Below are 24,573 nucleotides of genomic sequence, written 5' to 3'. Positions count from 1 at the left end.
TCCACCCCTTTCGCACACACTCCTCCAACCTATTCTTTCATAAGCTCCTGTGTCAGTTTAGAGTCCTGGTGTTGTCATTTCATATGTGCATAGCGAAGTGTTTGCAGAGGATGGGGCTGGGGGAAGTTATGGGCAGAGGGAAAAAATGTATTGGTGGTATCATCTTGCTACTCAAAAACAAAAAATCCTTCTCCCCTCCCTGTCATCTAGCTATCCACCTTAGTAGACAGGAGTAACACTCCCTCCCAGTTGCAATGGCATTCTTTTGGGTTCCTTGCTTGGTACAATTGAGAACAAATTTAGTTTAATTTTGTTTTTCTTCCATAGCTTCGCAAACAAGAAAGATGAAGACAAAATTGGGCACCTGCAATGCATGGTCTCTGCTGTTTGTTCTCCTGGTGTCGGGCCCAGCCAGGTGAGCCACTGCTTTTTATTTCTTCATTTCAGGTCTAGGAGTAATTTTTAAGTTATGTACTGTATCTATACTCTAAAAGTCTAGGTGTGTTGAGGAATTATTTTTAGTGGAAACGGTTTGTACAGGAAATTGACCTACTATGTGTCTGAAACACTAAAAAGTTTGCTAATTCTTTTTTTAAAGCAACCGAACCCAAAAGTGAATGGGAACTTTTTTTTTTCTATTTGAATCATTTAATTGATAAAGAGAGTACCCTATCAGGAATATATTAGTCCAAAAAATGCCTGAAGTTAAGGCACATATAGCTATACCAAAATCTGGTAGGGAAGCCAAGCTGTCTTTGGAACAAAGAAACAAACAAAAATCAGCTAAAAGATTTAAGAGGCAACTTAGGATTTTTCTTTTCCTTTTTCTCTTTTTTTTTTTTTTTCTTTGTGTTTTGTTTTTAGTTATTGGAGCTTTGGTAGACTACATAGAAACCTCAACTGATATGTGAGTCTGAAGCCTCTAGGTGGAGGCACCATACAACTTGACAATCACAAACAATAAAACAAAAGCTGGTTATGAACCAATTTTTCATCTTATTAATTTAGAGATATTTTGTTTTTCAGATGGTTAACACCAAAAAGAGTGGTTTTTTTCAAATGTGTGCTTTTTCTTTTGCCTATTGTCTACATAAAAATTAGTTTGGTTGCTTTAACAAAGCTCATATTGATTTTATGTAGTCTTCTTTGATATATATTTTTAAAACCAGCAGTGGGTATATTACACTGAATGCACATAGGGAAAGGTTCTGAACCCGAAAAAAAATTAAAATACAAATTTTGTAAGAATTCTTCAGTAGGCATTACTTTTTAAGAAGTCTCATATCATTTTATTATTCCCTTTATGAGTTTTAATCAAAAAATGTTTAAGTGATTTTGGAAAAGAAATCAGTTTGGAAAGACTTGCCTACTATACCTGAACATTGACTTAAGAAAGAGAATCCTAGTGGGACAGACAGAGAAACACCGCCAGGTGGAACACCTCTGAGAGCCTCTTGTGACTGTCCTAGCGACTAGCTTTCTAATTAGAATGAGAAACTTTTGACGGTAGAGCACATGCATTGATATTCTTACATAACTTGAAGATGTTCATTTCATTCACTCTGCACTTCAAAATGCCAGCTTGAACTTTGTTGCCAGTTTTGGTGGATTATGAGTATCATTAGCTTCCTATTCCACATTCGTCTAAAAGTAAACGGTCCATGTCAGTGATGTTTTATAAGACATACATTGACTAGAATGGAAGTACATATGCTCATCAACTTTCAAGGCTTGGCCAGTGGATTATCGATTAATAAGCAACAAGAACCGCCACTGACAACCTAACTAAATATCACGCTCCTCATTTCTTTTTTGTTCTATATTTGACCAATAATGTTCACCACAGTATTTTATTCTATTATATAAATGATTCTTTTTTTGGGGGACAGTCATTTAAATCTCTGAATCATTCTGAGGGAAAAAATGGCAATGAAAGGGGACACTTTGTTTTATACATTCAGTTTCTTTGGTACGAAATTGCTGTCACAAAATTAGGTTTCTGGCTTTGTGACAGAGGAATAATGGAGGAAAATCACTGCATCTAAAGCTTTGCTGGGGGTGTTTTAAGACCTTTATTCTTGACACAATTTGTCACCAGAGAAAGAGTAACTGGGCCCCTTATCATTCCTCTGAGCCCACTCCAAGGACCTGGCCTTCTTAGAGCCTGTGAGGCTGTGTGCTGCTCCTGACTTCAGACCCCTCCTCCATCTCCTGGCTACACTGTCTGGCAACCTGCCAGTGGAGTTCCCCTGATGTCTATATTATACTTGGCCATTGGGTGGAGGTATACCCCAGGAGAGGAAATTACCTTCGTCTAAAATCTGTGAACGACATAAGAAGGCAGAAATTCCGTGTATGACAACAACAGAGAAATTCTGTGACACCAGGACAACGGTTTAGTTTCCAAGTTTATTAATATTCACAACACTGAAGAATCACTTCAGAATTTTCTCTAGTTATTCTATCTCTCTAACTGCAAAACAATATTGCTGACAATGTCTTCATATGAGAATCTACAAACATGGTGTGCTCTGAAGGATAGACTTTAAGATATAGGTTCCTATAGAATGCTAAGTGCTAGAAGTCTCAAATGTGTTGTCATTATTCTTTTGATATCTTAGTATTTACTGTCCTTTTTTATAGAGTGAAAAAGAGAATGAAATTCGTGTCATTAATGGCTGAAGGAACCTTAAATTTAGTTAAATTCAGATCAAGGAGAAAAAGCTTTTGGTATAGCCAAACACTGTATTTACATATATGACATATACAAATGTGTAAAATTATCTGTTTAGGTTGGTGCTGGCTAACATCCAAGAAGATGAGGCTAAAAATAATATCACCATCTTTACAAGAATTCTAGACAGACTTCTGGATGGTTACGATAATCGGCTTAGACCAGGACTGGGAGGTAAAAATATTTCTCCTTTATTTTAAACCTTCAGAAAACAATTGCTTTACAAGTAAAAGGTAATATTCTCCTCTTAATACATTTCGTGCATGAAGAAATTGTCAAGCATTTGAAGTCCTAAATAATGGAAAGTAAAAAAAATACAAAATAAACATTATAATTTTCCATTGCATATGCCTAACCTACTTAGTTATGTATTGTGTAAAATACCCATATTCATATAGGGACATCTGTGTGTGTGTGTGTGTGTGTGTGTGTGTGTGGTCTTATAGTTAATATATTGGAAATATCCGCTTTTCTATGCAAAGAAAGTATCTGTATTATTTATCTGGTGTGCTGGTATTGTATCAAGTGTTACTAAATTGCCGATTTTACAAAGAACCACTTTCAGATCAGCATAGATGCACAATAATAAGAGATATAAAGATGTTTTAATTATGTCGTGGCTATCATTTCACTTTACAAAGTTGTCCCACAGGGGAATTTCAAGCCTCAACAGCAATTTTCTGGTAAAATAAAACAGTTTTTTTTTTTTAATCTAAGAAAATAAAGGAAATTAGAGGAAAATGGTGTGTTAAATGTCTATTTAGTCTTAGTGACACCAGAGTTAGATAAAAGTGAGTATGGAGGTGGGGCTACTAAAAATATCTCAAGCCAAGATATGGTTACTCATGAGTTTAACAATGTTAAATACTAATCTATGTGTCCAGATATCGATATGCTATTAAAATGTCAACTATAAAACATGGCCATGTACACATAGTTATTGAAATGTTTGATTGTTTCAAAAATAAGACAAGTTAACTGAATACTCCATGCCAGGTGATGAACAGTACAGTTATGTGGTTGTTCCAGCATTAACAACTTTGCAATGCTGCTGATGGGATTTATATTAAGTTGGGCCTGGTGACACACACCTGTAATCGCAGCATTTAGAAGACTGAAGTTAGCTGATCAGGGTGTCAAAGTCTTCCTTAGCTACACAGGGTGTTCCAGTCTAGCCTGGGGTCCATGTGACCTTGTCAAAACTTTATATTAATTCAATTTGTAAGTTTTTATATGAGTAATTATTTTGATAAAGCTAGACAGTTGTTAATTTTCAGTGTATCTTTGGAAATTGTACAGAATGTCTTGATAGTGACAGGGAAACAGTCAAACAGACACACCCTGTTAAACAGTAGGTCATTTAATTGTGTTTTATTATTCACATAAATCCCTGGGTGGCACTTTACATCTAAAAGAGGACCAGGGAAGAATAATGTTTCAAATATGACACAGTATCAGGTTATATGTCCAAGAGATTTTTTTAGGAGAAAAAAAAACACTTAATTTTTAAACAGAAAACATTAAAAGAAACACTGTATTTCCTTAAGACTGTGCATTTCTAATTAGTTGGAACATAATGGCTTGGAAATCATAGTAGAAAATATACCAGGAAACAATGACTGTTCTCATGCTAGAGAAATGTCTAATACAAAGCTGTCCTCGTTGTAGTGGTGGTTTATGATATGGATTGCAGGAGTGCAGCTCTTTTATCTCAAACATAGACACTTTTATTTTATATAAATTGCCTGCTGCAAAACAAATTGTAAAAGATTAAAGCTAGACCTTGAACATCATTGTTTTTCAGTTCAAAAGTGATCTTTAATTTGGGTTGCACGGCTAGGTAGGAGAAGCTAGCTCTTTTCTGTTTCAGATATTTTTGTGATCTCTGATTTTTTTTAAACTATGTCTGACATTAAAATTTCATTTGCTCACTTTTAAATGTGGACCCCCCATTGTCTTGGTACTTGCTTTAATAGAACACAGTGTGTCATTTCTTAGGTTACTCTTTTCCTTCCTCAATCCCTTTATGATTATCCACTAATATTAATATTGCATAATCTGATTGCTCTTGTCACCTGAAACTGCTTTATGTGTGTCACTCTCTACTCTTGATACCACACTTTTGATGGTTCCCATTTGATAGATACTGTTGATGGCTTGGAGGAAGCATTGGCTATCTACACTGGTGCTTTCCTCCATCTCCCCACCCCCTGCTATGGTGCCAGAGCAGAGAAGCCTTGTTTCTTTTGATTAAAAGCGTTACTACAGTGGCTTTCATTCTTCTTCTCATCTGATTGATATCCTAACATTTTCGTTAAAACCATTATGGCACAAGTGGTCATTAGTACAGAGCTTCTTACTGAATTAAAATATTGAGATTCAGTTTTGTATGTTGAATTCCTTTAACATTTGCTGTTTCTATACTCAATTATTACATATTTTATTGTATTATTTATTTTATCTCCAGGTACCTCTTATTATCATAATAAGTTTGTAGGAATTTGATAAGACTGTAAATCCTCTGTAGTTGCTGCCACTGAATATTGATCTGCATGTTGTGGCCATAAAATAAATGCTGATTTGTGGATTAAGTTTCTGACACATGGAAAATGGGGATACTGTTACCTGGGAGCCCTTCTAACTATGAGTGCTTAGGTTAGCAGTGTGATTCATTGAGAGAAATGGACCTCTTATTCAAAATATTTAACATACCAGCTCTGGTTTTCAGCACTGTGTAAACTTTAAATATTCTGCCTCTGTAGATGCACACTTACTATTCCTGAAATAAGGTTTATATTACAGTTCTGATAAATGTTGAGTATGGTGTCATATACAATTGCATATTACAAAGAGATGTATATTTAGACAACTAGAAAATGCCTGAAAATGACTGAAGGCCAGTGAAAGTTTTCTAAATAGACTCTTGCAAACATAAATGATCATAATTACTTTACATTGAAACATATATTCTTTCAATTTGTAATTATGTATATGCCTGGGTGCTGTGTGTGCACCTGAGTGCAGGTGTCCTTGGAGGTCAGAAATTCTCCTTGAGTTGCAATTAGAGGAAGTTTTAAGGGTGCCAGGGAATTAATGTAGGTCCTCTTTGAGAGCAGCACACACTCTTTACTGCCAAATCAGCTTGCAACCTAAAAGTCTTAACCTGAATGTGCTTACCTCACTTGAAATAGGATATTCTGGAAATTAATCTGTCACACTCCATGAAGTAATATAGGAAATGGTTTATAGTCAATTCAATATTAATGCATAAAAATGAGCATCTTCATTGATCGCTAATTAGATAATTAATCATAAGTGTTACTTTTATTCTTTTCTAACACATATACAAACACACAAACAGACACGCACACACACACATATATGTACTTAAGAAAAGAGTAGGCATATTTAAACAAAAGTTAGTAAAGTTATTCAGCTCTCTTTACTATTAGATCTCACCCAGACAAGTTCCTCAGACACTCCAATACTTGATTTTTTTTTGGGGGGGGGCAGGAGTAGTGATTTTCAGTTGGAGTAAGTGGTTATGTTTAATTCTGAGAGAAGAATGGTGTACTGAAATTAAGATACAAGGCATAGGTTATATGCAACATATTAGATTATACATTTTTTAAAGGTTTTAAATCTTAATGGAAGATTCTTTTTAAATTTTAAGTCAGATCATACCATTTGCCTGCTCAGAGCTCTGCAATCACAACCCTGTTCCACCTGCTCTGAATATCTGTGCAACCCTGAGTGATCTCCCATCCATTCATTCTTAGACTACATCTCACACAGCTCGCTTGCAGATGTCTCTTCAGGTACCCTGGCATCCTCCTTGTTCTGAGAACACATCAGGTCACTCTGTAGGGAATTTTTTGTTGGTGCTTCATTTGCCCATAGAATATTCAGTGATGTTACCTACCTTGGCTAACATAATGCATCCTATAACACAGCTATTTCACAAATCCTGATTGCTCTTACCTAGTTCCATTCTTCTGTAGATACTTCTTAATAGAGAAACCAATTTATTTCTTAGTATAAAGTTAATTGCTTATTGTGTCTCTTTTTAAGACACATGTAGACTCGATAGTCTGAAATTTTTTGCAATTAATTTGCATGATTTTCTGTTAGCTTTATCCTAATATTCTAGAACAGTAGTTCAGATCACCACTTGTCAATCTCTTGAATAAACTTTAATTCCAATGAATTGAGGTTTTAGCATGTATCACAAGAAAAATTACACATACATTTTACTTCTCCTTAAGAGAAATGCAATAATTATGACCAGAGTACCATATTGTTTCATCAGTATAGGCGTCAACATATTTGAAGATGACACTTAGGTGGATCAGAGGAGTTTTGCTACCAAATTATTCAAAACCTAACGATTCTTCAACAAGCTAAAAGTATTATTTGAAATGATTGTCTTGCCTTATTTCTAGCTTTACTTCATATCTGTGAAATGTGAGACTGAGTGCTATTATCTGCCTTTTCTGTCACAGAGATGTGTGGCTAAGTTTAAAAAAGCTAAGTCTTACAAAAGCATCATGTGGCATACCACTGGGAAGTATGGAGAAGCACTTTTGGATTTGTACAAATATCACAAGCCATCTCTGCATTAAGTCTATCAATTAGGAAGTGGTATCCTTTATAAAATACACCAAGGAAATAATTATAGGTCTTAAAAATTTGCAGTCTTACATCTACATAAGGTCAGAGGCCCAAGGTAAAATTTCATCCAAATCTTGTGAATCAAGAAAACACATTAAAATTAGCTAGCACTTGTTAATACATGAATGAAGTTACCCCTTCCTCTTCATGTTAGGCATTGGAGGTAAACTGATAGTCTTACTTTCCTGAGGATTCTTTCAAATTGTTAACCGGCTAAAAGGACCAACATTCCCTTTTAGATCAATTTTCTGGGGTCATAGGCATAATGAGTGTGTAGACAGGCCTCATATATTTATGGCAGTTAACAGTCACAGTGCTGCTCAGCAGTGATAACTATTAAAAATGACAAGCCTTGACGTTGCAATTAGGGCTGCAGTCTGTGAAATCTGAATTGAGCATCATGCTTAATCACATTTTTGAAGAGTTGTGTTGAAGAGCTCATCTAGAACATATGTTCCAGGTGTTCTTGTTTCATGATCTGAAATCTGAAGATGTTTCATGTCTACAGTTATAAAAAACATGAGGTCAAGTCATTGATTCCAGGTCTGAATGGCAGGTTAGAAGTTCCGTCTTATTCTCAGAATGCAGAGAAATGTGTGAGAGCATGTTTTTTTATAAATTGTGTTACTCTAGAATGTATTAAAAACTAGCATAAGCTATTCAAGCTGTACAGAAAAAAATTGAGATGTTCCTTAGCTACTAGGGAAGCTAACAGGGAGGGTCATGAGTTCAAGATAAGTCTGGACAACAAGATGAATTCAGGGCTAATCTGTTCTATATAAAAATACTATACAGTAAAATAAAGAATATTAAATATACAAGGTTGGATATAGAGCTTATTGATACCCAATACTCTTGAGTAAAGTTCCTGTTCAGAAAAGCAAAATAGTTGCTGAAAGCAAAGGCTTAGGGGCTGGAGAGATGATTCAATGGTTAAGAGTGCTGACTGCTCTTCCAGAGATCCTGAGTTCAATTCCCAGCAACCACATGGTGGCTCACAGCCATCTGTAATGGGATCCAATGTCCTCTTCTGGTGTGTCTGGAGATATCTACAGTGTACTCATGTACATTAAATAAATAAATCTTTAAAAAATAAAGCAAAGGTGTATGTGCTCTCAGAATGATGTGTGATGTGTATAGGAGTGGTTTATAAGGGAAGGGCCTGTGACTCTGGAAATAAGTCTAAAAGAAATGGAAGGTTTGTATTCTATTGTCAATCATATGTAAGGATACTTTAGATGCAAAATATGATGAGCTACTACTAAGGTCCTTGGGCTAAAGGTCTATAGTACATTTTAATCTTATTGTACATATGTATGCATATGTATATATTTACTTATCTATTAATAATGAGCAAGGTAAACCTTTTCGGGGTCCTGAGTTCTGTTATCATGAGATATTAACTGAATAATTTCTGGTATGGTACCCAACGTTTCCTTGAAGATCTTTTTTTTAAACAGAGTTAGAATGAATGACATATTTGTCCATTGGGGTTTATTTTATTATGTACAGTGCAGTGTTCAGTAAACAGAGGACGAAGTTGACATTTGTTAATATTGTTACTGTACTTCATATGCAGTGCAGACTATATCCAGTATTACACTTGCTTTGTATGACATGTGACTTGTAAAACGTGTTTAGTTTGGAGCAGATGAAATGTAATTTTTGTTGGTTTCGTTTTGTTTTGGAGAGAAGGTCTTACTGTTCAGTCTTGGCTGGACTGAAACTTGCTGTGGAGGACAATTGAGCTTTGATCTTTTGTCTCTTGTGTCCTTGGATTACAGGGATGCACCATGTCTAGCCTGGAGAGATTATGCAGGGGTAGTAAAAGAAGACAGTATGTTTTTCCTACTCATTCCTTATTTTGTCCAGAACCCTTTGTATATTTAAGGAATCTCTGGAAACAAAACCAGTACACAAAAGAAAACTTTCCTTTTGACATTTTTGTGAGTATCATGGATGTAGCAATGTGGAATAATCCATTAATGGATATAGATTTGTTTATAAAACAGTCTGCATTCACCCAAATCCCATTACATAATGTTGAAAACAGCGAAATCTAAACTAACTTGGGTAGTATCAGAAACTTGAGTGGAAAAAAAAAAATAGTTCTCGCAACGTTCCAGGTGGTGATAATGATTTGAGACCTAAGAATATGGAATGGAAGAGTTAAGGGGAAGACAGAGGAAAGATAGGTTGCAGTGTATGTGGAAAAGAGAAAAGAGGAGACAGAGTTTATCTTTTAAGAAGTTGTAATTCCAGATGGAGACAGTGTAAACCAAAGAAGTCAGGAGTGGGGTCTCTTCTCCTCTTAAAAACTGCAAAGTCTGGCGTTAGCCTCTTCACCCCGATGCAGTTGATGTTGAGTCCAGTGCTCCTGCACTAGAATTGTGCATCTGGCCAGATTTTGCTTGTGACTGAGCCTCTAATAGGAAAGCCTCCAGGATAAGCCTATGGAAGATTTCAGAGGCTGCTTTGTTCTCTGGACCACATCCCTCCTTTAAGTTGCTCTAAAAGTCCTATAGCAGTTTGCCTTTGGGATTTCCAGAGTGACAAAGTGAGAAAAATGGGTGATATTTCACAAAGGTGTGCAACTATGTGTCTCTAAACATGTTTATACAAGATATTAAGTCATTTACCATTTCTTCTCCATTTTAAATACTTTGTAGGAGGTTGTAAAGAATGTCCAAGCCTCTAGCTTCCTGTGGTGCAGTACCACTAGGCAGATGACTACTCTGGACATGATTTCAGTTTTGTCCAGTGCCTTTGTGGGTCTCTCAGTCTTGTATGAGCCTAGGTTATAAGTAAATTCATCCCAATGTATGTAAGTTTTAACAACAACAACAACAAAAACCTGTGGCATATACAGCATTCTGTATTCTTTTTAGTAATTTTTTTGTAGAACTAGACAGCATCATAGCATTCCTGGCACCCTCCTTAACACTGTGTTGTTGTTTATACCCTGGGAAGAATGATACTAAACAGGGCACTTCAGAAATGGGTGGTGTATCATAGATCTGCAGAGTTTTATCTACATTTGCTCTTATGTGTAACTTCAAAGCTTAGAATTGTTTCCAGAAAAGCTCACTAAATGAATGATAGCCATAGTGTGTATTAGGCTAGATATTATAGTGCCTTCAGAGGGTGAAATCATTGAAAAGCAAGACCCATTAATACTACCAATTCTTTACTTATTATTTTGCCTCTTGGAGGCCCAAACACACTTTACTAGATTTCCTTATTTCTAGCACTTGGATCCAGTACAGTAAAAGCTCTCCCCTACTTCCCTTGTTAATACTTATGGGTTAAGTGAATATATATGAATGAACCACTCATCTGTTTTAAAGGTACTTTTTATTACTCCACCTGAATCATATTTTAAAATATCAGAATCAGTGGAGACGGCAAAATGAATAGTTTTAGCAGTTTGCAGGTCAGTTGTAAATAAAAGGATCTCTACCTCGAAAAGTGAGGCTATTTCAAGGTAAAACTCTTCAGAATTATATGTTGTAGCAAAACTTAGAAATTGAAAAGAAGTAACCACACTGTTTAATATATTGTTCCTTCTGTTTTTGTTTTTATTTCACACTTTTGTTGAAGCTATTTTTCAATGTTCCTGTAGATCACAACTAATTAAAAGGAAAGAGTGCATGAGTTTTCCTTAGGGCAAATGAGGAGTATCCAGACAATTCAGATGGAATTGTACTTGACTTAGTATCTGTATTAATCAGTCTCTAAAGGAGAACACTCTAGAACCCTACTACAAACAGAACAAGACCCGCTCTCCAAATGTTCTCCAGGTTCTTAGATCTCAAATTTTCAGACAATACCCAAGAAATCACTCTATCCTCCTGAGAAAGGACTTGTTCTTCAAACAGGAAAAAATATAATCCTAAAATATCCTTAATTAAGAAGACAAAGGGGCAGGTTTTAACAATCTATACTAGGTGTAAGAAAAGAATGATATCATTTTATGCAAAGCCCATCACAATACTTCTAGCATTTAGACTAATATCAAAAAGTCCCCAGAGCTTAATAAGAATGACTGAACTGTATGGGTAGCCACAGATTTGGTCCATTCTATGTTATGAGCAAAAGTAATCAATTTGTCTGGATTTCAGTAACTTGTCCTTTCCAAGAAACATATGGTGATATTCAGAGTCATTTTAAGAATGGTAACACACATGTCTATTGTATCTGTCACCAAGAGGAACTTCATATCTATGAGACCAACAGCATCCTTAAATCCTGCAGTATCTTTTCTGTGGCAATACTTCAATACACATGAAGGACCAAAATTGTAAAATAATTTCATTTGATCCTCTCCATTAAACAGTAATAAACTGCAAACTGCTAAAACTATTCATTTTGCCGTCTCCACTGATTCTGATATTTTAAAATATGATTCAGGTGGAGTAATAAAAAGTACCTTTAAAACAGATGAGTGGTTCATTCATATATATTCACTTAACCCATAAGTATTAACAAGGGAAGTAGGGGAGAGCTTTTACTGTACTGGATCCAAGTGCTAGAAATAAGGAAATCTAGTAAAGTGTGTTTGGGCCTCCAAGAGGCAAAATAATAAGTAAAGAATTGGTAGTATTAATGGGTCTTGCTTTTCAATGATTTCACCCTCTGAAGGCACTATAATATCTAGCCTAATACACACTATGGCTATCATTCATTTAGTGAGCTTTTCTGGAAACAATTCTAAGCTGTGAAGTTACACATAAGAGCAAATGTAGATAAAACTCTGCAGACCTATGATACACCACCCATTTCTGAAGTGCCCTGTTTAGTATCATTCTTCCCAGGGTATAAACAACATATTTCATACAGATCTCACCGAATTTAGGTTACCAATATATTGTAAGATATAAATTCTCATTGGATTTTATACTTTTTGAACTGGCATTATATAGTTGCCTTGATAAACTTTTTATATTTATCATGCCTTTAATAAATACAAAGCCTATCATAGGAAAAGAGAGTTTCATCTACATCTTATTTTGGTAAAATTAAGTAAGTAAAATTTATTTTTAAACTTTATTTATAGTTATTGTTTTTTTTATCAGTGTTTAAAGCATTTTTAAAGCAACAAAATGTTTCACATAAAATTTTAAAAAGAGTACTACATTAATACTTTTTGCTGAAAAGGGGTCGGGGAATGAGTATCTTTATTTAATTCAGGATGTCATCAGCTTTGTAAGGGAATAAGCACAAAGTGTTCCAGCACTACCTACGGTGACATTGTCTGGAACGAAGCATTTTAAAATTCTTAAAAAAAAAAAAAAAAAAAAAAAACTTGTTTGAGTAGAGTATTACGGAACTGATGTATTATGTGGCCCAAGACAATTCTTTATCCTGTGTGGCTCAGAGAAGCAAAAGGATGAAGATGCCTCATTTAAAATGTAATACAAAGGCAAAATTGTCCTTTGTTGACAGGGAGTTTGCATGAGCACCCATAAAGCGGTAAGAACACTAACATAAGGCTATTTTCAACTGGTTATGAAGTTGGGCAGTAATGTCTAAATATTTCTTTCAGTGTTTCAAACATATGAAATGATGCACAGTTCAGTTAGATCCTTCCTGTAATTAAAGAAGCCAAGAAAATAGAAAAGATAACAGGGTTATTCTTTTATATGTCTCAACAGTTTTTCTAATCAATAGTATATCCCAATAACATTCCCAAACCTTTGCTTGCATTGTGTTTTGTGGTGATGTCTGAGGAATCTAACATGGGTGTGGATAAGCATTTGGGAAAAAAGGTGCTTGTTGACAGACCTGTAACTCAGCAACTAGGAAGACTGAACTAGGAGGAACATGAGTTCAAGTTTAGACTGAACAATAGAATACATTCAGGGACAACCTGTTCTATGCAACAATCAGAGATGCACAACACCCCGAGGGCAGTTCCTGGTTGGAAAAGCAAAACAGTGGTCAGAGGTTTGGTTGCTCTAGGAATGATGTGTGATGTGTATTCAAAGGTCTCTGCTACAGAGAAGGACTTCAGACTTGAACTATAGGAGTTGTTTGGAAAGGCATGTCTTGTGTCTTGGGAGACAGTTATAAAGAGATAAAGGGTTTTTGATCTACATCACATGTAAGAATACTTTCAAAACTAATATGATTGCCTACTACTAAGGTCCTTGTGTTAGATGTCTATAGTATACTTTTATTATGCAAATTTCTTAGAAGTTACTTAAGCAGCCCAGTCAGAGAGAATTGTGATGAATGGAACGGATTCATTTTTGTTACCGTAATTACATTCAGAATCTCTTTAGATTCCCAAGAAATGAAACAGTGGACTAAAATACCCGACAGGTTTACAAGGAAGATTAGAATTTGCATACCCACAAAAAAGTCTTAATTACAATAAAATGAAATTTCAAGGTTGGTGTTTCAGTCAAGTAGAATGGAATATGGGAGTTCAGATTTAATTAGTTATCTAGGGCATGTAAGGGTAATCACTGAAGCAAAAAAATATGAAACTGGGGATTATACTGGGGAGAATATAAAAATGAGTGCCCAAGTGAGGAATTATTTTGTGTATTTGGAAACTTCATAGGGCAAGATTAGGTGGGGATAGGAGTGAGAGAATGAGGGAGAATATTTGTGGTCATTGCAAGGGAGGAATGATGAAAATATTATCAAGAGAACAATGTCACCTGATCAGTCAAAATTAAGATGAGGTATCTTTTGATTACCAGGAGCTCTTAAGACAGTGTGCCGGATAGTAGGATCAAAAGTTAACTATGCATAAAAGGAAATATACAGGGTCGAAGGAACTCTGCATGAAACCAAATTACTATTAGTGGAAATCAAAGAATAACCTTTAATGTCTTTGCTGAGGTGCCTTCTACATTTGTGTGTGAGTGCATTTTTGGGTGTGTGCGTATTAGCTTGATGCTCAGCAATTAAGCTAAACTGGTTGGCCAATGCTCACTAAAGTTCCATATCTCCATATCTTCACTCTCTTTACAGTGAGATTGGAAGTGTACACCATTATGTCTTCTCTCTCTCTCTCTCTCTCTCTCTCTCTCTCTCTCTCTCTCTCTCTCTCTCTCTCTCTCTCTCCCTTTCTCCCTCTGGGTGTGTGTGTGTGTGTGTGTGTGTGTGTGTGTGTGTGTGTGTGTGTGTGTGTGTATTTGTGTTTGTGTATGTAGGCATTGTGGGTTGAGCATAGGTCCATTACTTTCAAGACAAGCACTAACATTAACTGAGCTATCTTCCTAGGTCCAAATATCTGGACCCCTTAAAGGAGAGGATGAGCCAGATGGAACAGTGAACAGAATATTGCTCTAACAGAAGGTTCATTTTAGCTTCCATTTCTTTCAGCATCCCACATAATCTGTAAGGTTCTTGGAGATATTTTTGGCTGTCACTAAGCAGAGGGTTTGACTCAGCTTTAACAGAGAGGGTCACTTAGGACTTAAATTACTACCCGTGAGGCACACAAATGATGGCATCCCATGGGATGTAGGTGTTGACTCCGGATGGAGATATTTTGATGTTGGGGCTGGTGGTTGAACTGTCACATCACTGGACTGTCACGTTTTTTTATCTAATACTGCACACAATTTTGGATTTTGTCATTTTCTGGTATCAGAGTTGAACAGAGGCATCTCTTTCCCAGACTGACACCAGTTGCAGGAGGCAGCTGCAATTTCAGCCTTTGTTGCCATTGTCTGGAAACAGCTGGGATGTTGAGCAAAATCTACCAGCAGATTCGGAAGTGGGCAGGTGTATGTTTAAGTGAGTAGATCTAAAAGTTAGTGGGGCAGAAAACAGATGGCTCTTTATCAAAACTTTTCTCCTCCAGGGAGCTGTTTCATGGCCTGTCTTCTCTGTAATTTGTTCACTCACTTAGATAGGGTGCCGTGACATTCAGTTGTGTCTGTCTCAAGACATCAGAAGATACGATATTCCCAAGTAACTTTTTATCTTATGTGTTTAAAGATTATTGCAATGAAGGAAAAGATCTTATCAGCACTGGAATTAATAAACCAATATAGAAGAAAAGAATAAAATTATGGTTAGCTTTAACACTTAACAGTGTCCTAACCTGATATTTGCAAATTTAATATTTGTATTATTGGCTTCATTGTGGAGGTTAGGTTCATATAAACAAGAATCTTATTCGTAGGTGGCTCCTGTTCCTGATCTATTCTTAAAAGGTTACATAAAGAGGTTAAACTCAGCGAGGAGAGGTTGTGCATTCATAGTCCCAGCACTTATGAGCTTCAGGATGGATGGTCAGGGCAGCATACTAAATACCAGGCTAGCAAGGTCTGGGAGTTTATAACACAATTTTGTTTCTAAAAAGAAAATCATCTTCTTTAGTATTTAATATTATCCTTATGTGCACTACTTCTTGGTTTTCTTTAATTATTCTTGATACATGTATATATACATATAAATATATGAATACAACCTGCTGAGTGTATGTAGTATTTCATATATGTAGTATGTGTATGTTATTAAATTTGCTTACTAGTATTGGGCAACTAATTAGTGAACATATATGTGGGCAATACTGATTCTCCCTCTTTCAACTCTCATTAATTGTCCATGGCTTTTCATAATCTCAGGGTTTTATTCATCATCATCATCATCATTTTATTATTATTATTATTATTATTATTATTATTATTACTTTGACTATATTATACAGTTAATTTTGCTCATTTTTACCCACTTTTTCCCAGTTCTTCTCAGATTCATTTCTTATCTATTCCCACATAATTTTTGTCCCTATTTCCCCATTAAGGACAATTTTTGCTACTTGATGTTTTTAAATGTCTGAACTTCCACTGGAGTATGGTCAATTTATAGGTGTTATAAGCTTCAAAGACCTGACCCTTACTTTCTCAGCAGCCATCAGTTGTCAATAGCTTCTTGACTAGTGGTGGACTATTGATTCAACGATGTCTATAGGGGCTCCAACTCCTAACCACCATAGTTGCCCAAACTACAGAAGAGATCAATCAATAGTTCTGTTCCTCTGTCAAAAGAAAGCTTTGTTTAGAAGCTGATTTTCACCTTTAGATTATAGTTTTATGAAGGTAGGAAGATACTTAGGAAAATTAATAAATGCCTTGAATTATGTCTCTTGGATTCACCACTCTTTTATTCACGAGGTCTCTATGATTCCCTTTCTGTCAGACTTGGCTGACATTTTGAGAGTGGGGAAGCACTTCAAGTTCCCAAGGGCCAACATTAAGGAATGTAACATTGCATTTTATAATTCCAGGAGGCATTTAGAAAGAATATGATGCAAATACAGAGGTACCTTAAGCACGTTGTAAATGTTATTATTTTCATTTTAATATTTTCCTCTTAACATTATAAATACATAACTTCTCTTTCTAAAAGTTGGTGCTTCATTCTTTATTTTCATCTGAATATAATCTTAAATACATTTTCACCATGCTAGTATTTTGCAAAATACTGATAGCTGTTAGATAGATTATTAATTTAGGTGAGAAATCTATGTAATATAAAATATAATTTATCTAGTCATAAGTTCACATAGATAATAGAATGTGGCTTAGTTTTTGAGTGTTTGTTTAGTGTTCATAGAGCCCAAGGGTTAGTAACTATATAAACCAGGCAATCGATCACATGCCTGTAATCCTAGCTCTTGAAAGGTAAAAGCAGAATAAAGAGAAGTCCAAGGTCATTCTTTATTATATAGTTAGTTAAAAACCAGTTTGAACTACATGAGATTCAGTTGTAAATATAATGCTATGGTGCCAGTTTCTTTGATAAGTATATTTCAATTAGTGTAGTTAACTAAATGGGGGGGGGATATTAACTAAAATTTAAGGTGGGAAGTAAATTTATAATAATAGTGAATTACAGTGACTTAAATAGTAAATGATTCCCTCCACACATATAATCTAAACATCTGAGAATTAGAAATCTCCTTTTAAAATTGTATCCTTTTATCTGTTTTTACACTCCAGTCTTCATACCCCTCCTTGTCTGCCCCCTGACTGCTCTCTATCCCATAGCGCCCCATATCCAAGAGGATGTCCTCACAGCCCTACCCTACCAGACCTCCCCACTTCCTGGGGCACAAGTCTCTTTAGAGTTATGTACATCTTCTATTACTGAGGCCAGACCAGGCAGTCCTCTGCTGTATATGTCTTGGGGGCTTCATATCAGCTGGTGTATGCTGCCTGGTTAGTGGCTCAGTGTCTGAGGGATCGCAGCGATGCGGGTCAATTGGGACTGCTGGTCTTCCCATGGGCCTGCTCTTCTCTTCTCCTCAGCTTCCTCCAGCTTTTTCTTAATTCAGCCACAGTGGTCCCCAGATTCTGTCCATTGATTTGGCGCAAATATCTGCATCTGAGGTTTTCACCTGTTGGTTCGGCCTCTCGGAGGGCAGCTATGCTAGGCTCCTGTCTGCTAACCCACTATAGCAGTGGTAACAGTGTCAGGCCCCAGGGCCTCCCCTTGAGCTGGATCCCAATTTGAACCTTTCACCGGACCGCTTTCTCTCATTCTCTTCCCCGTTTTTGTCCCTTCAGTTTCTGCTGACAGAAACAGTTCTAGGTCAGAGCTTTGACTGTAAGATGGCAACCACATCCGTCCACTTGATGTCCTGTCCCTCCACTGGAGGTGGACTCTGCAAGTTTCTCCTCCCATTGTAAAGCACTTCATCCAAGGTCCCTCTCTTTGAGTCCTGAATGTCTCTAACCTTCCATGTCTCTGGTACACTCTATAGGGTCTTCCAACCTCCTACCTCCTAGGGTTGCCTGTTTCCATTCTTTCTGCTGCCTCTCAGGACTTCAGTCCTGTCCCTTTCCCCTCTACCATGGTACTATCAATATTTTTATCTTAAAGAATTCAAGAAAATAAGTGTCTTTCATTTGATCTAGGTCCTTGTGATGGAAAAGTATATATTTAAAAACCCACTTACTTTGTATAAGAAAATAAAATGCTTTAATCAAAGCTGTGCTTAGAAACTTGTTGTCCTAAACAAAACAAATATATAAATAAACACAAAAAGCATATATCAAATAGTCAACAAGCTTTGATAAGTCATTTTTCCTGTGTCTTGGTCTCTAATACATGAAGATTCTGGGCATATAGACAATGATTGAATATGTTCCTTTCATTTAAAATGCTCCCCTTGAGATAAAGGACTGAAGGAGCTGAAAGGGTTTGCAACACCACAGGAATAATAACATTATCAACCAATCAAACCCTCCAGATCTCCCAGGGACTAAAACACCAACCAATGAGTTCACATGGAGAGACCCATGGCTCCAGGTGCATATGCAGCAGAGGATAGCATTGTTTGGCATTAATGGGAGAAGAGGCCATTGGTCCCGTGAAGGTGCATTTTCTCAGTAAAGTGGAATGCCAATGTGCTGAGGTGGGAGAGGGTGGTTGGGTGAGGGAGCACCTTCATGGAGGCAATGGGAAGGAGAGAGGGGATGGCAGTGGCAAAAAGAGGGATAGCATTTGAAACATAAATACAGAAACTATCCAATAAAAAAATAAAAAATAAAATAAAATGCTTCCCCAATAATTCTTTTTTAAGATTGGTTCCAGGTTAAGAGCGTAGAAAATAAATTTCTTAGAACTGAAATCTAAAGGGTGGATTTTCTTTCATTGTAGATGAATAGAAAGACAGAGTATGTGTCTAAATACAGAATAAGGCTTTCTGCCTCTGAAGTCTGTCCAGGCTGGAAGCACACAGGTTGCTTTAGTTGTGTGAGTCTTAGCCATTGGGAGTTTATGCAAAATACATATCCTCACTGAATAACAGTGAAATTCAAGGGTTCTCACATCCTTTTAAAACTGGAAGCAGAAGAGATTTTAGAGCTAGTGATAAATTCATCAAATGAAGCTTACCACTGTTTATGTTCTAAACCTTGCTTTACCTTCCCCCCCCCCCAGGCATGTGATAGGAAGGGTGGCATCTCCCTCAAGCTCTGTCTTTTACCTCCAAGCTCCCTTGGACATCGTCAATATACTCTACTTAAAAAGGATTATTTTTTTCCATTTTCTTTGTTCTCCACTTTCCTCACTAGTTTCATTCTTTGATTTTCTTTTCTATACTTTTAACTGTGTGCTGGGGTTCTGTACTTCAAGGACTTTCCTAGAATAATCTCACTGAGGCCCTTACCCTAACATAGTAACGGATGAGAAGATAATTTAACAAATTTAGTTGCTTGTCCATTCATACACCATTTCATGATGTGACTCCAATTTCTTACCCACATTCCATTCAGGGTCAAGTATAGAACACTTAATGTAGTCCACAAGCTTTTGACCCTTGTTCTCATCTCTCTCCAGACCAATGGTCTCCCTATATATATATATTTTTTTTTGTTGTTGTTGTTTGTTTGTTTCATTCACTTAGTTTTTGTAGAAGCTGTTTTCTTTGCTTCAAACATGTCATTTTTATTCATGTTCTAGTTTAAATGTCACAGCTTTGGGAATTCTTACTGGACTACCAACAGCCCTCTCCACTTGTAAAGCTCTTTTATGAATAAATCACTGGGTTTCTACTTCTAGTAACACTGATACTTTGTATACTGAATTCCAGCTACCCAGATGCAGAGATTTCTTTCTTCTTGTTTGTTGTTCTAGCGTTAGTATGCATGCTTCTAGAAGTTAGACACTATTTGCTGACTAGAAGGATTCAAAGATCAGTTGCCTAGTTTTTTATGTGAATTTCTCAAAGGAAACTTCTGTATGCTATAATCAGATATTTTTATTTTAAAGTAGATTTTATATTTTTAATGTCACATGTCACACATACACACACACACACACACATTATTAACAGCTAAGGCTATATGTTTTCAGTATGTTTCTCATGGAACACCATGGGTTTTTTTATTAAATTATTTTATTTATTTACATTTCAAATGGCCCCTCCATCCTGGTCCCCTTCAAACCATCCTTGCTCTCCTTTGCCTCTGAGATTATGCTCCCCCTCTAACTCCACCCTATCCCACCAGCATTCTCCTTCCCTAGGGCATCAAGTCTCTATAGAACTAGTAACATCCTCTCCCACTGAGGCCAGGTAAGGCAGTCTGATACGTATTGCTGAGGCCTAAGGACCTGACCATGTATGCTCTTTAGTTGGAGGCTTAGTCTCTGGGAGCTCTGAGGGGTCTGGTTGGTTGATACTATTGTTTCCCCTGTGATATTGTCATCTCCTTCAGCTCCTTCAGTCCTTCCCCTTAAAAATATATTTTTTTAAATTTCATACTTATTGTTTTGACCATGGAAAACACTTTGCCTGTTAGGGATCTTTCATGTGGTCAAAGGAATTATCAGATGCCAGGCTGCAAAAATTAAGCAAATCTGAAATGACTTTTTTTTCCCACTCTCATTATTTCTACATGCCACTTGGCCGCAATCTTGCTTGTCTACAGTTTAAGGCATCAATCTGTTTTATGGGTCTGTTTCAATTCAATAAATAATTAACTTACAAAATTTGACATCAGCATATTGGCACCAAAAAATGATGATTTTTGCCTCAATTTTACCTGCTTTCCTCCCTACAGCCCCTCCTAGTCTCTCTCCTATCCCCTCAAATTAATAGCCTCTTTTCCTATATTGTTGTTACATATATACATATGTGTATGTATATGTACCCACAAATATTTAATTACAACCTTAAAACATGTATTCATATACTTTTATGCAAAATGCTGAAAATTTGTACATTTATCTGTGTTTTTTAAAATAAAGTAAAAAAAATGCCTTCAAATAGGAAAAAATAAAATAAAAATTTCAGTATATGTGTATAACTTCTCTTGAGAGTAATTTACCAAAACTAGGCAGTAGCTTCTGTTTTTACAGAAATCTGTATCTTGTTAGAGATTGTATTCAGCTTGTATTCCTCAGCTAAGGGGACTGCTGGCTGTTGCATATTATGCTGCCCCAAGAATTACAGACTGTTTTTATGTTACCATTTTCTCTTTATTCAATTAAATTGTGCAGTTCCAAGGTTCACAATTCCCTCTGAATTTGTACCCACTGCCCAGAGTATAATCTCCAGTCTGTGTGATACAGCATTTAATAACAACAAGGAAAGGTTTATTCAATTGCTATCCAATAGCAGAACAAAATCTTTTGAGCTGAGCTTCTTGGTGGTAAGATAACTGGAGATTATACTACTCAGTGTGTATGAACTGAGTCTATGTGGTTTTGCTGAAATATATCTTTGAAGTCAGATTATTTATTTATTTATTTATTTATTTATTTATTTATTTATACACTGAAGTTTTTTGATCTACATCCCATACGTTCTACCCACCCCCCTTTCTCCAAGAGGATGTTCCTACCCCACCTACCCTAACCATACCAGACCTCTAAACTTCCTGGGTCCTCCAGTATCTTGAGGGTTAGGTGCAAATTCTCTGATTGAACTAAGACAAGAGAGTCCTCTGCTGTATATGTGCTTAGGGTCTCATATCAGCTGGCATATGCTGTCTGGTTGGTGATCCTCTATCTGAGAGATCTCAGGGGTCCTGGTTAAGTGAGACTGCTGGTCTGCTTTCATGGTCTTCCTCCTTCTCAGCTTCTTCCAGCTTTTCCCTAATTCAACCACAGGAGTCAGCAGCTTCTGTTGATTGGTTTGGTACAAATATCTGCATTTGACTATTTCAGTTGCTTGTTGGGTTTTATATATTGTCTATGGTCAAAAGCTGTTGAAAATTTTGATGTTATTGAAAAGTTCCCCAGTTTTTATTTGGCACTGTCTTCTTCTCCTCCTCTTTCTTGTGTGTGCGTGTGTGTGGGTGTGTGTGTGTGTGTATGTGTGTGTGTGTGTGTGTGTGTGTGTGTGTAGATAATCCTGAAGCTGTTTCTATTTTGATGCTAACTTAATCCCCAAGAAAGGCTGCCTAATCATGTACTCATGAGTTGACTTCATCTGAACTTTCTCATTTTAATTAGTAAAATGAATGAGGACCTGTGACTGGGCCAGGCAAGGGAGGTAGAGAGAGAAGCTGAGAGGTCACAGGACAAAGGAAGCATGAGGGAGTTCCAAGATGGAGGTCCAGAAGGATGAATTAGATTCAGATGAGTTTTATTGGTGTTAAGTAGCAATGGAATTTAAGGATTTTATAAGTCTAATATCTCATATAGAAGGGCAGTTTGTACCTATGCCCATTTGATGTACTCTTGTTGTGTAGAGGGTTTTGTGAATTGAGAATTGAATATATAAACCTGCATGAAAAGCTATCGGGCATTAGAGTTGTAATTGTTTTGGAATTTGGGATAAACAAACAGCCTGGGAAGAATCAGTAACAGGGGATGGAAAACCACCAGGGAAGAGAGTCATGCAGAGAAAGTGAGATCGTGGGGGCGGCTTGTACCAAGCAGCAGAGGAGCAAGTGGCTTTGTACTAGAAGCAGGCCTGCAGAGTGAGGTGTGGAGTCTATAAAGAGATAAGACATTTTATATTTTAATTTTTACAGCTGTGTTTGTGTGTGTGTGTGTGTGTGTGTGTGTGTACATGCCATGGTGGACTTATTGGAGATCAAAGAAACACTTGTAGAAACTAGTGCTTTCCCACCTTCACAGGTCCTGGAGTATGGCAACAAGTGGCTCTTTGACCTGAAGATTTAGTTTAAATATCAAAAAATTCCAAATAAAATGAAAATAAACCAAACTGGAGGTGATGCCTATTTATTGGATATTGTCTCTACAGGTTCTTTCTCCCCTTTGTTAGGAATTTTGGCTAAAGTAATCCCTGTCGTGTTCTGGGAACATCTTGGGTCCTTGGCATCTGGGACTTTCTAGTGGCTGCCTCCAGCCTCCCCTCCCCCACTGCTACATACATACTTTCAAAATCCTGACCCTCTGTACTTCTCCTCCACCTCCTCTCATATCTGAATTGTCCTTCATTTCCTTCCAGCTTCCCTCTCCACTGCCAGATCTCTCTCTCCCTCTACTGTCTGGAGTTTATTTTCTTCCTCTTACTGAGTAGTACTGTAGAATCCCACTTTGGTGTAATTTTCTTTCTTTCTTCTTGAGTTTCTTATAATTTGTGAGTTGTCTCATGGGTATTTTTGGGCTTTTTTTTTTTTTTTTTTTTTTTTTTTTTTTTTTTTTTTTTTTTTTTTTTTTTTTTTTTTGGCTAATACACATTTTCAGTGAGTACATACCATCTGTGTCCTTTCCAAGTAATGAAGAAAAGTAACTGTGGGTAGTGACATTATCTGTTACCAGACAAAGTGGGCTTGAAATACCCTCTTTGCCCAGTTAAGCTTTGATGTCCAATTTTCTGAGCTTGTCTTCAGTTTTATATGAATATAGACCGAATAATTCTATCATGAGAGGTGTAGCATAGAAAACTAGCTTTTGTTGTAATGAAAATTTTTAGTTTATCTTTAGTCTCATATACCTTTACATAACCTGGACTTGCTCATAGAAACAGGAGGAATGTCTACAACTAGACTCTGTTATACAATGTCATAATTTCAGACTCTGAGAGAAGAGCATTCAAAAATATAACTTTATGCTGGTGATTGTAGCTATAAACACATGTAGACACTCCTCAAATGGGAGTCAGAAAATATGATTAACTTTGATAGAAAAGAAAAAAGAAAAACCTTGTAATTGGAGACACCGTCAATCAGAAGTAGAAATGGGAATATTTGGCTTGTAGATTGATGGCTGTCACAATTTGCATGAAGTAGCCATTGCTCTGGTAATGACAAACCAGTCACACTGCTTGGTCATACAGGCTGTATTTCAGCAAAGAATTTATAATCCCAAAGCTACTACTGGTGTATAAAATACATAGAAGATTTATAAAATTGTGAGGAATTGGAATAATTAATTGACTATAACTTCAAAGAAAATTTTATTCTGAGTTCTTGAGGCTAAAAAAGTTTTCAGGAAAATAATCTATTGTTAGTCTAAAATTTCAATCCCCAGTGCCTATAATTTCCAGGGAGATTGGAGTTAGAGTGGAGAGGAGCAGAGACCACACCTTCCTTGTTCTTTCTGTCCTGTTAGTGTGAACATACAGGTGTCTGGCATTTAATATTTGTTAATAATTATTTAAATAAATTATCCATGACACACCTACTTTGGATTTATTTGGTTTCTAGATATTTTGACAATGGACATTAAATTTTATATGTAAATTTTGGTCATTTTAACTTCTGATACTTATCAAAATT

The 24,573-nt window shown here is 36.4% G+C and overlaps 1 protein-coding gene across 1 annotated transcript in view; it reads left to right on the top strand.

Moving 5' to 3' along the window:
* Positions 1–344: 344 nt before the first annotated feature.
* The window catches only part of GABRA2 (gamma-aminobutyric acid type A receptor subunit alpha2), a gene marked incomplete at both ends in the record, with an annotated part of 135,697 nt that continues 111,468 nt past the window's right edge, over positions 345–24,573 (top strand). Inside the window, 2 exons of the mRNA XM_080908282.1 lie at positions 345–415; positions 2,793–2,908. Coding sequence (XP_080764408.1) covers positions 345–415; positions 2,793–2,908 — 187 coding nt within the window. The remainder of the gene's footprint in view (positions 416–2,792; positions 2,909–24,573) is intronic.

The sequence above is a fragment of the Micromys minutus genome, assembly GCF_963924665.1.
Source record: "Micromys minutus genome assembly, chromosome: 1".
Classification (NCBI taxonomy): Eukaryota; Metazoa; Chordata; class Mammalia; order Rodentia; family Muridae; genus Micromys; species Micromys minutus.
Note: the sequence above shows the minus strand (reverse complement) of the source record. Positions and strands in the feature narration are given on the sequence as shown.